The 16207-nt window shown below is 41.5% G+C and overlaps 1 protein-coding gene across 9 annotated transcripts in view; it reads right to left on the reverse strand.

The window, feature by feature from the left end:
* Positions 1 to 16207, reverse strand: part of PRUNE2 (prune homolog 2 with BCH domain) — a 137118-nt gene that overhangs the window by 88580 nt on the left and 32331 nt on the right. For all 9 annotated transcript variants that reach the window (XR_014161330.1, XR_014161331.1, XM_081880890.1 and 6 more), the window contains exons 2-6: positions 14771 to 14875; positions 13220 to 13422; positions 11265 to 11428; positions 5924 to 6070; positions 3914 to 4008 (exon numbers count right to left, since the gene is read on the reverse strand). Coding sequence is in view for 7 of the 9 variants with exons in the window: in XM_081880890.1 (XP_081737016.1) it covers positions 3914 to 4008; positions 5924 to 6070; positions 11265 to 11428; positions 13220 to 13422; positions 14771 to 14875 (714 nt within the window). In the remaining 2 variants the exon portion in view is untranslated. The remainder of the gene's footprint in view (positions 1 to 3913; positions 4009 to 5923; positions 6071 to 11264; positions 11429 to 13219; positions 13423 to 14770; positions 14876 to 16207) is intronic.

Genomic DNA, 16207 nt, shown 5'->3' on the forward strand with positions numbered 1-16207 from the left:
CCGAACAGTTATCATACTGGTTGGGAGAAAGGGAAGGCAGTAAGAACACTGAGCCCAGCTCAGACAACCTCCCCTACAATCTGCCCTGGCCAGCCCCAGCCCAAACTAACCCATATTGAAGCAACCAACCAAAGAGCATCAGCACAGCAATTTAATTCACCCTTACCCTTACCAGTGCCAGGACACAATGGTAGCCCTGTCAAGGGGCAGAAACATGACTTCCTTTCCCTACATATAATAGGTCAAGAAGTTAATGTAACAAAATGGAATAGAGGTTGGTTACCTTTGCTTCAAGAAATACTATTGTATGAAGAATTGTACATACAGTACCATGGTCATAATGCAAATATTAGAGCAGCTTTAGACATGACCCTGGATACAAGGCTGCCATCCAAAATGGCAGCTCTGAATCAAGGCTTCTCCCCTTTCCCCATGACAACAACAGTGCAATTCCATACATGGCTGCTCTGAAGTAAAACACATTAAGTTCAAGGGGGGCTTAGTATTCCAAGGCAAATGGGTACAGACTGCAGCCTTAGTTAAGAAATACCCATATACACTTGAATGAATATTATAGGGTGGAATTCAACACTAGGCTATATCAGCTTGCCCAGCTGATACCCCACCTCCCATGTGCTGTTTTGGAGATTCAAATTTGAACTTAAACATTTCAAAATTGAATTTTGAATGTGAAATCCTACCTCAAAATTTGGGTGCTTTAGACTTTTTGGAATATCTTAATTGCTTTGATTTTAGCAGAAATATGAAGTCTCAAAATCTGCCAACTTAAATAACACTGCATGCCAACTATCAAATATCGTCAAATAATGAAATAAACGATTTCAAGGTGTTTAACATAGATACCGTATTCAATGGATAGTTGAAAATTATTCAAATATTTAAAAAACTCTACAGGATAACTTTGAGAATTCTGAGAAGTAAATTCATTTCATCTTAGACAATAGAGTCTAACCCTTATCCACAGTCATAAATGTATATGGTTATAATGAAGCATGATGCTGTATTACTCAGTTGCTTCAATCTCAACCCATCTTTTTATCTTTTACTTTTTAGTAATTACTTGTAATGGAAGCAGATAATTAAGAAATGTTCAAGTTCAAGCATCAGAAACCAGCACCACAAAATTTGTTGAACCTGAACAGATATGTTATTGTTATTTCAGACATGAGTTTTAATATTTCCTAGGGTATCAACAGTATCATAACTATCCTCCAAAGTAATCCACTTTATTGCTTAAACTTGTGAGGAGAGGGTATTCAGTAATGGGTCTTTGGCTGCTGCCCCAAACTTAACTAGGAATATATCTGAGAAGATGAACTCACGGCATTCTTCCTTCCTGCTGTACAATAGCTACATCATGAAGTCACCTACAGGCAAAGATTATCTGATGCTTTAAAAAGTATGATTTGTTTATGTGTGCAACGTTTTCAACATCTAAAAATATGATATATTTTCTTTTATAAAGAACGCAATTAAAATAATATATAAATATATACACACTGCAAATGTAGTAAAGATAACAAATTCATTTAAGCCCATTTAGGCACATTAGTAACACACCATGTGGCAGAAAGACTAGGACTACAAGAAGACCCCTTGGCGCTTTATTTTATATTAAATCCCTAATGGCCTCTCCTTATCTTTGCAAAAATATGCACACAAGTCCAGACTATGCAACCATTGAAGTGAATGGTTATTTATTTGCTAAACAAGAGCCCTATGTTTAATGTTCCTTAGACGTAAGGTACCCTGCCAAAGTCTCATTCCTACAGCTCCATACATCATTTATTTTACCCTAACTCCTCAGAAAAGGCACTGGGGGGGGGGGAGAGAGAGAGCTCACAAGTTAGTCAGAATTTTGTTTCAAATGCCATTACTAAAAGATTAAACAGCAGCATATTTACTTGGTTTGCTGGCGTCAAATACAAATGTCTATAATCAGCCTGAATGCCATCTCTAAAATGCCATGTGAAAGTTTGTACAATAGAAGCAACATTTTAAATCATGTAATCCAAAGTTACACAAGGGGAAGCGCACGTGAGTCTCCAAATTATGGTAACGGCTGAGTGCTGGGCAGTATACCTAGCACTACCTAAGGTAAAAAGTAAAGGCAAAGGACCCCTGGACAGTTAAGTCCAGTCAAAGGCCACTGTGGGGTGCGGTGCTCATCTTGCTTTTCAGGCCAAGGGAGCCAGCGTTTGTCCACAGACAACTTTCCGGGTCATGTGGCCAGCAAGACTAAACTGCTTCTGGCACAACGGGACACCGTGACGAGTGCCAGAGCGCACAGAAACACCGTTTACCTTCCCATAGCAGTGGTACCTATTTATCTACTTGCACTTTGATGTGCTTTTGAACTGCTAGGAGCAGGGACCGAGCAACGGGAGCTCACCCCGTCGCGGGGATTCAAACCGCCGACCTTCTGATCGGCAAGCCCTAGGCTCTGTGGTTTAACCCAGAGCGCCACCCGCATCCCTATAAGGGGGTTAGGAGTCTCCTAACAACTTTCAGCACCCTTACCAAACTGCAGCTCCCAGAATTCTTTGGGAGAAGCTATGACGGTTTAAAGTGGTATCACTGCTTTAAATGTATGGCATAAATGTGGTTTTAGAATACAAGAATACCTATAACCCATGATTAGTATGCATCCTTACACTAAATGGGTTTCTTAATGTTAGATGGGTGGAAGCTGGAAGTAAATAATACAAATTACAATATTTTTCAGTAACCCACAGGTTTGTTCCTCAGTTCATTTGAATGGAGCTTACATAGGAAATGAATTGATGTTGACACAATTTATAAAAGAGTACTTGTGTGTTATTCTCTATGGATATAATCCAGATCAATGTGTCGTTTATATCTATGCCTTGGCCCAAAGTTAAATGTAAGAGCTACTTGATGCAATAAAAATTAGGTAGGAGTAACTCTCTCCGGATTGGGCCCTTGTCTACTGCAGCCACATATATCCTCATGTTTAGAAAGAATACTGGCCAGAATGCACCTGATTATATTATGTCACATACTCCCTGCAAAATAAATCAGAGATGCCACACATCACAACAGACATGTGTTTGCAGGTCTAGAGGCCATCTCTATGTCAGAAAAATGTTATATGTGAAGCATTTATTAGTGGCCTCTGTGCCAAGGCAATCTAAATACATACTACAATAAGATAAAGGGTAACAAGTGGATGGATGATTGATGCAAGTGCAAAAAGCTATCATTATGTTCACCAACACACACAAACAAGGCATGCACACACAGGTGCCCAGTAAATAGGTCTGAGTGACTTTTTAAAACAAAAAACCAAAACATGTAAACTGTAAGCTACACCCACTGAGTAAATATTATTCATCTTCTTAAGAGAAAACCAATTCTACTCTAAAGTCACTTTGATAAAATAGTTGTCATTTATAAGGAAATCCCAGTAGGGAACAAGCATATATATACTCTCAGGGTATAGTATAATGCAGGGCAAAAAAGGTAAAATGCAAGAGAAGAAATTGGCAGTCCCAGAGAGCAATATTTTGATATCACTTGGAGAAATCTCCCAGGAAAGGCAAACACCACAGCAAAGCTAGTCTCAATCTTCAGCTGTCACTTTCAAAAGCATTAACACTGCCAATTATACTGGCATTAGCAGACGTATCTGACAAATTTTTGTTTTGTCAAGTTCATATTTGTCACAAAGATGATGCCAGATCCAGTCAGAATGGCAGATACAAAACCTGCAGTCACATCCAGAATGCTTTGCAAGTTGTCTAATAACATATGATTTAAAATGCCTGGGAAAGAAATATGTCAATCACAGGAAGTGGCACACATCTCATGCAGTGCAGCAAATAACGCCGTGGGCAAAGCTAAACAATTTCACATTTCGCTTTCTCCTTACCTCCAAATTCATATACACAGTGCTAACAGCTACTTTTATTTCTCCATCTGACACCTCTTTTAAATCCTTGAGCATGGCCTCCTCAATCCTTAGCCCTGTGGGACAGACAGGAAAATTATTCATACATACTAAGAATCAGCGAATTGGAATGTAACAAAGAACTTGACTTTGAGAAGAATACTGGATGTTTTTGAATACTGAATAATGGTTTTGTTTGTCATGCTAAGCAACCCAACAAATAACAATTCATTTCTACTATGTAAAAAGTAAATCTGCTCCTTTTTTGCCTTGAAGAAAAACTGGGATAATTCACTACGGGCTCAATATTTTGCTGTACAAGCACCATAAAAGAGCAATGCAAACCCTCTTACACTAGACTTGGAGGAGTGGATTAGGTGGAAGTGTATTTCTACCCAGCACTCTCCCAGCCCCAGGTAAGCCCTGTCTCCACCCTCCTGCCGTCACCAAGGGAGGAAGCAGAAGGTTTCAATACAGAGCATTCTGAGGGCTGGGCAGGGCTGGGCCAGCCAAGGAGCCACTCTCTCCCCAATATACCGTACTCTCTTTACCACCACATGAAAGCATTGGTCCTGCCCACCCACCACTTCCCACTGCAGGTGCTTTGAGCAGCAGGACTGTGGATGCCTCAGTGGCCCTATCACTTTGCAAAGCCCAATAGCAAGGCGGTAGTTTGGATCGCGCCCTAAGAAACTGTGCCTGCTGGATCCACAGTGTCCAAATATCTAGTATTTGACCTGTAAATATAATCGCCATGAATTCTATCTCACCCACCAGAATGCAGCCAAAACAGCAGCAGCCACACTCAAACAGAAAAGCAGCACAGTGTCATGCTCCTTTGAGTAAACAGACTATTTTAAATGTTCAAAAACGAAATAAATTGTGTTCATGAAATGAGACCAGACGTAGAGCTGGGAGTCCTATATTTTATGCCAACTTTTGTTCATTCAGCCCAGACACTGCTATCCAGTTCCGAGGGCCTTTTGGTGGTGGCACCTCCCTGCAAGAAGTGAGATTACAGGGAACCAGGCACAGGGCCTTCTCGGTAGCGGCGCCCGCCCTGTGGAACACCCTCCCATCAGATGTCAAAGAAATAAACAACTATCTGACTTTCAGAAGACATCTGAAGGCAGCCCTGTTTGGGGAAGTTTTTAATGTTTGATGTTTCATTGTGTTTTTAATATTCTGTTGGGAGCTGCCCAGAATGGCTGGGGAAACCCAGCCAGATGGATGGGGTATAAATAATAAATTATTATTATTATTATTATTATTATTATTATTATTATTATTATTAAATCCCCCCAGCTCCATGCACAGCATACCAATGTTATGTTGGAGGGCCACACTTCTTCCATCTACTTCCTGTAAACCAGGGGAGAGGACCCTGTGGCCCTTCAGATGCCCCAGCCAGCATGGCCAATGGTCAGAGATGATGGAAATTCTAGCCCAACAATATCTGCAGGTGATAGTGGCCAATGGAGTGGCAGGGACAGGGCTGTACTGATGGCCTGACTTCCAAATGCTCCCACATTGCTTCTGGTTATCACATGACAAAGCAGCAAGGCAACTGGGTTCTTTGTGCAGGCAGAGCGGCAGAACCAATCTGCCACTCTCCCACCACTCTGCTTGCACTGCACCAAGTGCCCCACTGCCCTGCCTCTCTCCCTTTTGGTAGCCAGCAGTGGTGTGCAGCACTGGGAAGCCATTTAACAGCCATGCCCTATCGGTCATGATAAAATACACTGCACAAGTTTCCACACTTTTCTTTCATAGACAGTATCGCCACCTATGAATAGATGCTATGCATGCTGCTCATCTATCCTATAAATAATCGCTGCATGTGGTGAAAGGTTGGTGGGGTTTTTGTTTCCGTGTGTATATGGTGCTTTTAAAAACATTTAATGGGTGTCCTGATTTTACAGAATGTCATGTTCCAATCCGTCTAAAAGTAGGAATAAAAAGTGAAAAGCAGGGGAGAAAAAAAGCCTTTACCATCAGCATGGAGATGAACTTCCTGTAAAGCGGTGATAATATCCTCTCGAGGCAGCAGCTCTGGGAATTTCTCCTCTAACTTTGAAAGCACTTCTTCCTGGTCTCTCGTAATTTGTTCAGGATCCATGGCTAAAGAGAGGATGCTCCCTGAAGTGTTGACCAGAGAAAGTTAGCCCAGAAGACAGAAACTAATATTCTTTCCCACATCAGCCCTAAAATTCATGACTATTTAAAGAAATGGCCTGCTATCCTTTTATTTCTTTTCAGTCTTTCTTATTCATAGCAGACTACTTGAATCTCCACATATTATGCATTTTCTTGTTTATACAGCTTTGAACCATTCCTTCTACCAACACCAAGGAAAAATTATTTGCTTTTTAACAGCCGGGGGGTGGGTTTCAAAGCCACAATCAACTGATCCAGAGAGAAAAACTTACAGGTATCCATATGATACATCTAAAAGTATGGCAAGAAAAGAGAAAATCAATTATTACATATTTTAAAGCAATTGTCTCAGAGTTCACAAAGTGATAGGTAACAGCAGCCAAGTTGTAAAGCAACACGGGCTCATTAGCTTAGAATTAAAGCTGACTAGAAGATCAGCGCTGATTTGTGAGCCTAATTGTACAGAAAAAAAGATCAAGAAGGCTATGCTTCAATACAACTACAGTAACATTATTTGATTAATTTTATTTTAATTTATCAATTGTCAACACAGTGTAATTAAACAATTGGTAACAAATTAAACAATAATTGCACAACAGCTTTTGCCAAACCAATTCAGGATCTCAATTACAACAAGACATAAATGCTGAGACTGTGTACATCTGTACATGTTGCAGGCAGCAAAAGCAATATACAGCAAAGTAAATTGAAATGGATTATTATTTTAAAGAATCGGCTTCTTAACCAGTTGCATATGAAAACATTCAGAATGCCAACGCATACCATTCTCCCTCTTCCAAAAGATGAATCTGTCTAAAGTTGTGGGGAGAAGTATCAGAGGGATGGGGAAAGAGGACAGTGCTAAACATACTCTCATTCTGTTTTTTAATGCTTTGATGACTGCCTTGTTCATAGTGGTCATAGTGGCTAGGTTCTCTGCACATCAGTCTTAGCATTAGGTGCACAAAATTCAGATGCAGTCCTGGCAAAGAAGTCACTTTTATTTGTTTGATTCTTTGAATGTGACATAAAACAGCTACAGAGAGGTGCTATGGATTTGAAATAAAAATGGAGTCCCCTCCATCTGTTCAGACAAGAACTCCTATTGTAGATTACTTGTAGAAAACGTTCAACAGCAGGAGATTCTCCTGCAGAGGACAAGGACTAATGGTGGTAGTGGTGAGGAGTCTTTTTTTAACCAAAAGTTCTTACTGGATTCCTTTTCTCTCCTAAAAGTGCTGGGGGGGGGATTTCCACTCTTTCTTGCCACCCTCTGAAAATCTTAGCATTGCCTGACTGTATTTTAAATTTGTTTTCATAGTTTTGGAAAATCCCCTTCCCTTTTTCAGAGTGAAATCTATAAAAGGTTACTGATGCAATTCACTCAGCCTTTGTGACCATATAAGAAAAGGGTGAGCCATCCATTCTGCAAACAACATTCTTTTCAAATGCTAGCTTTCCTTCTAAGCTTCTAAAAGGGAACTTATTATAACAGTCAATGTGAGCAACAAAAAAATAAAATTACCCCCGACCCAATCACTGGAAGCCCCCTTAGACCATCCACAGCAATGGATGGAATTTTGGAGTCTGCATCTAATTTATGCCATGAGTTACAATGGTGGTTTCCTTTTTAAATTTGTCTGTGTTTACATCTTACAATCTGTGCTCTTTGTGGCATCCTTCAAGGCCTTATACAAATAAACAGAAGGAGGTATTTCTGAGAGTGCACTGACCCAAGATACCTGACAGTCAGTTTACTGAATTACATCCTTGCCAGCTGGCTCCCACCAAAAATGTAATGATTCAGCAATTTAATGGATCCTTAGTTTGGCAACCGTCCCCTAGTCAACGGCTCTCGGGAAATAAAATTATACAGGCTCAAGTCTCTGGCAGGTTTTCTAATTGTTTGCTTCTGGCATAAGCCCAGAAATGGGGCAGGCCTTGACTCACGGTAGAGCCTGTCTTGGAGTATTTTGATTCTTGAAGCAGGTTTTGATAAAGTCCACCGGGAAAAAGTAATTTACTGTGCACATGAAGAAATGACAAAGATATCAGGGAAAAGCAGGTCTTTAAAACAATTTGAACATGAAACCGACCTCACAGTAAGTATAATCTTTGCACAGATATGTCTGTTATCACAGCACTGCTCGTGCTGATTCCTTTACAAATATCATCTCTTTCTATCTGTTGATGGAGTTGCATACTTTTATTTTTTACCTTTATGAAGCCTAAGGGCTGAAATATATTATAATGAGATTGCATTTTAAAAAACAAGCATTTAGTGCATAGATAAGGAACTAGTTTAAAAAGCAAACATTTATTGTTTAAAGGCTAAGCTTTTTATTTAGACTTATCTATGCACTAAATGGGGACGCGGGTGGCGCTGTGGGTTAAACCACAGAGCCTAGGACTTGCCAATCAGAAGGTTGGCAGTTCGAATCCCCGTGATGGGGTGAGCTCCCGTTGCTCAGTCCCTGCTCCTGCCCACCTAGCAGTTCGAAAGCACGTCAAAGTGCAAGTAGATAAATAGGTACCACTCTGGCGGGAAGGTAAACGGCGTTTCCATGCGCTGCTCTGGTTCGCCAGAAGCGGCTTAGTCATGCTGGCCACATGACCCGGAAGCTGTATGCCAGCTCCCTCGGCCAATAAAGCGAGATGAGCGCCGCAACCCCAGAGTCGGTCATGACTGGACCTAATGGTCAGGGTTCCCTTTACCTTTATTCTTTCGGTGCTGATGTTTCCAAAATGTTCACAAAAATCACATCCATTCTTTTGAGCCCAAAACATCAGCACCGACAGAATGTGTTCTCCTAATTCAGAAAGCATTCCCCCTCACTCTGAATAGGCTTAGTTTTCCTTCAGTAATATTGACATAAAGCTAAATCTGATTAGTTATAGAGCATCTAGACTTCATCACATTCAGTATATGGGCGTTTCAGGATTCTAGGTGGGCGGTAGGGGGTTCTACAGCACAAGCTGAATCCTCCTTCCACCGAGCACTGGTGGGTGGTAAGGAAATTTTACCATCAAGAAAGATGCATTAGTGGGTGGTAGGTATAAAAAGGTTGACTACCCCGTATCTAAAGCTTTATGGTGTGCAGCAAGTGAATAGAGGTAATTCTCTTCCTAAAGAACAGAATTCAGGGTCACGCAAAGCAATCGGAAAGGAAAGGAGTAGATTCCAAATAGACTTGTAATTGCCACCAGAATAGATCCTACGTGAAGAACGTTATCCAGAAATGAATGCTGGGGACAGCAAGGAGATGGGTGTCCTGCCCTCTCCACCCTGCGCGGTTCACACATGCCTTTTCACAGGGTGTTTGACTATCTCGCCATCACAGAATACTGGACTAGATGGACTCTAACTGGATTTTTGCCCCTGGTATTCTGTTTATGTCACTTTATGCTAGCTTAGGACGCAAGCCTAGGCAGCCACATGCATTACTACACAGAGGACAATGCTCCGCTTGAGGTGGTCCTCTGTTTCAAGTTCAGTCCAAGTTCAGTCTAAAGACAAAGAACCAAAATAGGGAGACCAACAACCTTATTGTTGTCCATCAGAAATGAGCTCCTGGAAAGCACCCTGAGGAGGCACACAGGTCACCTAATCACTATGCTAAGATGTACTGTATTTATATTTAAATTACAGTCAAAGCCACTCAACCTCCAAGGAAGGAGAGTCCACCACCTCTCTTGAGAATCCACTGTTCCACTGCTGAATAGCTCTTACTGTCAGAAAGTTTTCCTGATAAAAACAGACTTTCTTATTCCAAGAGGCTTTTGGGAACTGACTGCCTTAATGAAAGGGCAGGTGCGGTGCTGTTTTCATTGTAATTATCTGTTTGTTTTTAATCGATCACACACACACACACACACACACACACAAATACATGGTTATAGTTAAGAGCTGTCAGTGCCAGGGTTTGTGGGTGCCAAACTTCCGTAAACTCCTGGTTCTGAAAGGTGTTAGAATCAATGCTTGGCATGTTAAAATTAGCTGCTGGATTTAGCAAAGTGTTAAAATAAATGTCAAACCAGCTTCCTGGGTTCAGGAGATCGCCTGAGACATGGGCCATTAACAGAGAACAAAGACAGGAACAGGGACCATCAGCAAAGCAAAGACTCTGTGCCACTCGGCAAATGGATGGAGCCCTTCCCTGAATTCTAAGATAGTTAGCAGAGATGATGAAGAGAGGAGAGTAGGACTGCAGGTGGGGATGGTGTGGGATGGTGGAAAATAATGCCAGTCTGTTAAATGCAGCAAACTAGAGAAAGGGTCAAAGAGCCATGGCTGGTGTCCTTTTGAATCCTAAATTGTGCCTATAGAGGAAGTAAGGCCCTCCTGGAGTGTAACGCTGGGAACCCCTCCATTGTAGGCTCAGGTTATATATATGTGCAAATAAACCCTACATTATAAAAACACCACAGTTTCTGCTGTACCTCATTTCCAAAAGGAAACAGATTGTGAGCAAAGCATGTCTGGAAGTCCCTGGAATCTTGCATGGCTCAAAGATGGGAGAAGCAAGTAATGATATAGTTTTAATTTTATCAATGTTTAATTGTATTTTAATGGTTTTCCCCCCCTGTGTTTTCAGTGGTTCCTATTTTAGCTTAAAGTCCCTGTCAGGAAAGAAGCTGGGCTATAAATATTAATAATAATAATAATAATAATAATAAATAATTTATAAATTTGCATTTCATCTATACATAAGTTAACCTCTAAAAAATATGCACATTCAAGTCCTCTTTTGCCCTCATTATGGTGATGCAGTTCCTTCTTTTTGTTTAAATAGTTTAAATAGTCACCCTAAGGACGGCAGAGGACAAAATTAGGTCATATACTTTTGATAATATTCGCTGAGTGCTATGGCATTTATTTCCAAATCCAACATGCCCCAGAAACAAAGCTAGACACAGAAGATATTCTCCTACCCAACTGACATGCAGATATCTGCACTCAACACCCTAGTCATTCCTATTTTTAAATGCACATTTTTATTGTTCCACATAATGTTACTCTTTATCAAACTCTTTGCACCCTGCTTCCTTCATGCAGCTTCCTATGGTCTTTCAAGGGATTGTTAACCAAAGAATGGATCACAGTCTCTCTGCATGACTGGATTCAGAAACACTCCATTAAACCTTTCAGTATTTAATATAAAGAACAATCTCTCACCTCTGAGAAGATGAGCCAGTTGCCGAGTGATTAACTCTGGTGCCTCTTGGAGAATCTCTTTTGCTACCAGAGAGGAAGAGGACGCTGAGGTCTCCAGGTTGCCATCACATCGCTCTTCAGGGTTGATGACTCTGACAACAGCTGATTCCAAATTTTTATCTTCACTATAAAAGCAAAGGTTTCAAAAGTTTTCTTCTTTATGCCATTTCTCTGAACTATATGGCAAAGTCATCTAAATGCAGTTAGTTGATACTATACAGTTAAGCAACACAATGATAATGCCATTCCATTTTGGTCATTATTATTTAAGATGTCTTGAAAAGAATGCCAGCACAGAAATCCCCTTTATATGTCTGTCACCCACTCCTCCCAGCAGGATGGGTTCACAGGGTTGTTACACAAGCTGCACTTTGCATTTTGTCAGAAGCTGAAAAAGAGGAAGTTTGATTCACAGAGTTTTTCCTTTCATTACTTCCTGCATTGTGCAAAGAAGTTCCACAGGATATGCACACTGGCATATTTTAAATGGTGAGATGGAGAGGCATTCTTTCTTACGAGTAGCCTCCCTGCCCTCCCTGCTAGTCCCAGAAAACACTTGACTTATGATCTGTGAATATACACAAAAAGTAACCCAAAATTAATTTTGCTTAAGGGCTCTTTGTCTCATCCCCAAAGCTCATCCCTCCAACTTCATCCTCAGTGTATATTTGGAAGGAGGACAACTGCTGTGTGCCAGTTTTCGGTCATGTGCTGCCAGAGAGGAAGCAAAGCATCATCCCTCCCCACCGCTCCCCATCTATTTCTGCAGGAGGGTGGAGTTCAGCCAGTTGCCAAATGTGGCTTCCCTTTAAAGATTTACCGTGGGGAAAGTAGGGTAGAAACGAGAACTGAAGAAATGAAGGAAGAAGGTGCCAGTACTGCGTACCTTGAGTACTCCCAGGAAAAAAACACTTTTTATTCCTCTTTTTAAAAAGCAACAAGTTTTTGTGTAAAAATAATCCAACGGACATCAATTGGTGGGGGGAGGGGGGCTCAATTCTCCCACCCACCCTGAAAGCAAATATCATCTCCAGAGGAAGAGCTGAGGACCACAGAACAGGAAGAAATGCTTAAATTCTGCTGTCATCTGAATAATTATCAGCTGTGCCCTCAGCTGATGCTATTTCCATTTTTTTAAAGTTTGCACAACTGCATTTCACATCACACCTCATTTGGCCCTTAGGGTGAAATCCAACATAGCACTAAGTCTCTCATTCTGTCAGTGCAAGGATTTCTTCTTGTGCAATAGAACATTATCCCACACACACCCTTAATCTGTTCTAGGCCTTCGCCCACCCCCTGGAGCAGATCTGAAGAGGGTGTGGGGCTCACATGGGGGTAGGAGAGAGGGGAAAGTCCCTCTGCCAAGTGGAAATCCATATGCTGATGGGACACAAGTAGTTGAAAAGCACTCAGCTTTTAATGTGTTCTTGATGATGCCATTCATGAGCACTTTGTCATTATAACAGCTTTGTATGGGTGCATGAAACACAGAACCCTTCTGAGCAACCCCATCCAGAAATTCTGTGCTCTATTTACAGATCAAACAAGGGAAGGCTTCACAGCACCCCTCAAAACTGGGCATTCTTGTACCACTCAGCGCATATCTATGTGTTGCTGGGCAAGAAAGAGATATAAGCAGAGAGAGAGATAAAACGATAGAACATTCATGCATCTATGACTTGAGTGTGTGATCTCCAACATGTGATCTTTGTAATCACATGAACTGTGTAAATAGGTACAGAAAAGTTAAGGAGTTTTGTTGTCTTAACTGTTTCATTGCGTATTCATCATGACAACAGCTTGCACTCTGATGAGAACAAAGGCAAGTCTCACACTTGGGATTTTCAAGATTTACCAAGGGTAAATCTTTGCCAAGTTCACGTTTGCTAGTAATCAGATATGGAGCATGATACCTTGTCAGTGCACTGCTGTTCACAAGCGTAAGAGACAATTTCCCTTCATTGTTCAGCTGATATAAATTGATTTCATCACAGAAGGTATGGAGAGACTCTGGGAGATTCAGTTCCTCCAAAATAAACCTCGTTTCTGTGCAGTAGCAGAATTCTCTTCTTGGTATGTTCAGTACAGGCAAGCACAGAATGTTAGGTGGACTGACCTGTAAGCAGAGAATCCTTGTGAATTAGAAAGCACTCAAAAACTGTGAATAATTTTTCATAATGGACAGACTTGAACTTAAAACTTTCCATCACTGCAATTTCCTACATTACTTTCTTCTTTCGCAAGTGTGTGGGGGGAGGTGAGGTATACATCATGGTGTACAAGAGACATGAATGGTGAGGGAACTACCGAAGTGACTTGCAACACCTGTGCCGTATTTGCCTTCCTGCCTGAAAACATGTGAAACTACACCAGCAGCAAGTGCAAGTTGCCTTGCTGGAAGAGAAGGTCCAGCAGCCTGAGGCCCACGTATCTAAACTTCAAGTTACTGGGCAAGATGAGGAAGTTCTTGCTCGATCAGAGTGGATCAGAGTTATCATGGACTTGTTGGATGCAGAGGAGTGTTGGGAGGCAGCAGCCAGAGAAGCCCCTAGGGCACCTCCAGGGGAAGAAGGCTCCAAGCCAGGGGATTGCTGGTGGGGTGACAATAAGTGGTCAGAAGGAGAAAGAGCAGACTGGGGGGAGGAGGTGCCAGCAGCAGAAGAGGTGGCAGGGTTTAGTGAACAGGAAGGGGCTGTGGCAGAGAGACTGCAGTGACTCTGCAGACTCTGAGAGACTCTGACTCTGAGACTGCAGCGGAGGCTGGAGGGGAGGGTGGCCAAGAGGCAGAGTGGAGACAGGGTGCCGAAGAATCCAGGGAGTCTCCCCCTCCTGCTGCGACCAGCTCCTCTCCCCACTGGTCGTCCAGAACTTGCAGAGAAATAAAAGAGGCAGAGCAGAGAGGGGTTGTGTGCAGAGGCAGCCTGGGACTGTGTGGGAAAGACCCTGGAGAGGAGGAGTCCTAGTGGGCACTCTACTCTGCCTTGGGCAGACCAAGACCATACCTGGAGTACTATGTCCAGTTCTGGACACCACAATTCAAGGATATTGACAAGCTGGAGTGTGTGCAGAAGAGGGCGACCAAGATGATAAAGGGTCTGGAAACCAAGCCTTATGAGGGACGGTTGAGGGATTGTGATGATAATAGTGCAAGGCAGATGACGGGGAGAGGGCAGTCAGTCTATGGGCAGTTAAGGACAATGCATACAAGTGTGGACAGAGATAGACATCCTTGACTCAGGGAAAATTACATAACTGAGATGGCTTTTGGATGGCTGTGATGAATCTATAAGGGAAAAAATGCAGGCAATGAAGCAGTGACCCAGCATTAGTTCCCCAATCATAAAATCAGAATATTTTATTATTGATCTCATCCAGTTTTATAGTTAGGTGAAAAAGATCAACATGTTACAATGGGCTTATAATTATTTTAAAATATAGTGTAATATCAGCCGAAAATACTTTACCTTTTCAAGATAGTAGGCATATGTTAAAGCTGAAATAAGTGAATCCAAATCACAGGTTTTATTTCCAAGTACTACATGTACTTTATCCAAATGTTTATTTCGACTCTGGAACAGAAGACAGTTTTTAAATAGTAGGGGGAAAGGGAATAGAGACATAAGATATCTTTCAAAATAACTAAATATTTTGCAAAGTTGATCTGATCCCAGACTTCGCATTCTTAATTGTCAAAGCTTTATTCTTCACTTATTCATTTAAATTATTTTGCACACAAAATAATTGTAAGTTTGGGTGAGTGAGGACAGGAGTATTTCTGACCTTGCATAACCCAGGATACTTCCCTACGCCACAGAGCTCCTTCCCACAGATATGCATACATGTACACACAAACACTTTTGCACCTCACAACAAAACTACTGGTGTGTGCAGTAAAGCCACAACTTTCTGTGCTCACATCCAATACTTGTTTTAAATAACCTGAGTCCACAGTGGAAGCCCAGATGGACAAACCAAAATGAAAAATAGCGGGACAGCACAGACATGCCTTTAAGCAAAATAAAAAATAAAAAAGATTCATAAGAAAGCATTAAGTAGACTGATTAATGATGCAAAACATATCAGGAGATGTTGAAGGAACTGACTGTGATCAGCCTAGAGAAAAGAAGCCTAAAGTGTCCCTGCATATTTAAAAAAGCTTTAAAGGAGACGAAGAAGGCCAGGCCATTGCACCTCACACCACAGTTTCAGGTGTGCCTTCTGCTATCCTTAAGACTGCAGTATCAGATACCTGTATTGACTATGAATTTCTAAAATTAGTGAAATCATATGAAAATCAAGATGTTAAAATGAATAAGAAATCTTTGACATTTGGGCAGCTGCCAAATATAATAACATAATCTTTAGAGAAAACTAGTAACAAATCATGGTTGAATGTGTATTAGTGTATTAGTGGTGGAAAAAAAAAGTGAAAAAGAACAAGTTCGAAATACAGGTACGATGTCATGGAAAATACTCCTATTATTTGTATTCATCATTAGACTTAGTGAACCAGAAACAAATGCTAAAGGAGTCATGGGGAAACTCCCATAGTTTAATCCTTATTCCCAATATGGCCAAGTGAATTAAATCATGGAAGGAAGAGAATCAAGCACCTGCACAGCTGAGGAAGTGCCTTTTCTTCTATCATTATAGCCTCCACAGGAAGCTTACTGAAAACCAGTTCAGCATGGCAGGACTCCATGGAAGGTTGCAGCCCTGATCTATTCACTGCTTTCCAGTGGGTGGTTATGCTGGTTTGCTGCAGCAAAGCCAGCCAAGGAACCAATGAAACTGTCTTGTGTTGTGTCACCCATTTGGCTCATAATTGTCTACACTGACTGGCACCTGCTGTCCAGGATTTCAGACAGGCACATTCTGAGCCCTACTCAGGGGGGCCAGAG

This window comes from Podarcis erhardii, assembly GCF_964252035.2.
Source record: "Podarcis erhardii genome assembly, chromosome: 11".
Lineage (NCBI taxonomy): Eukaryota > Metazoa > Chordata > Lepidosauria > Squamata > Lacertidae > Podarcis > Podarcis erhardii.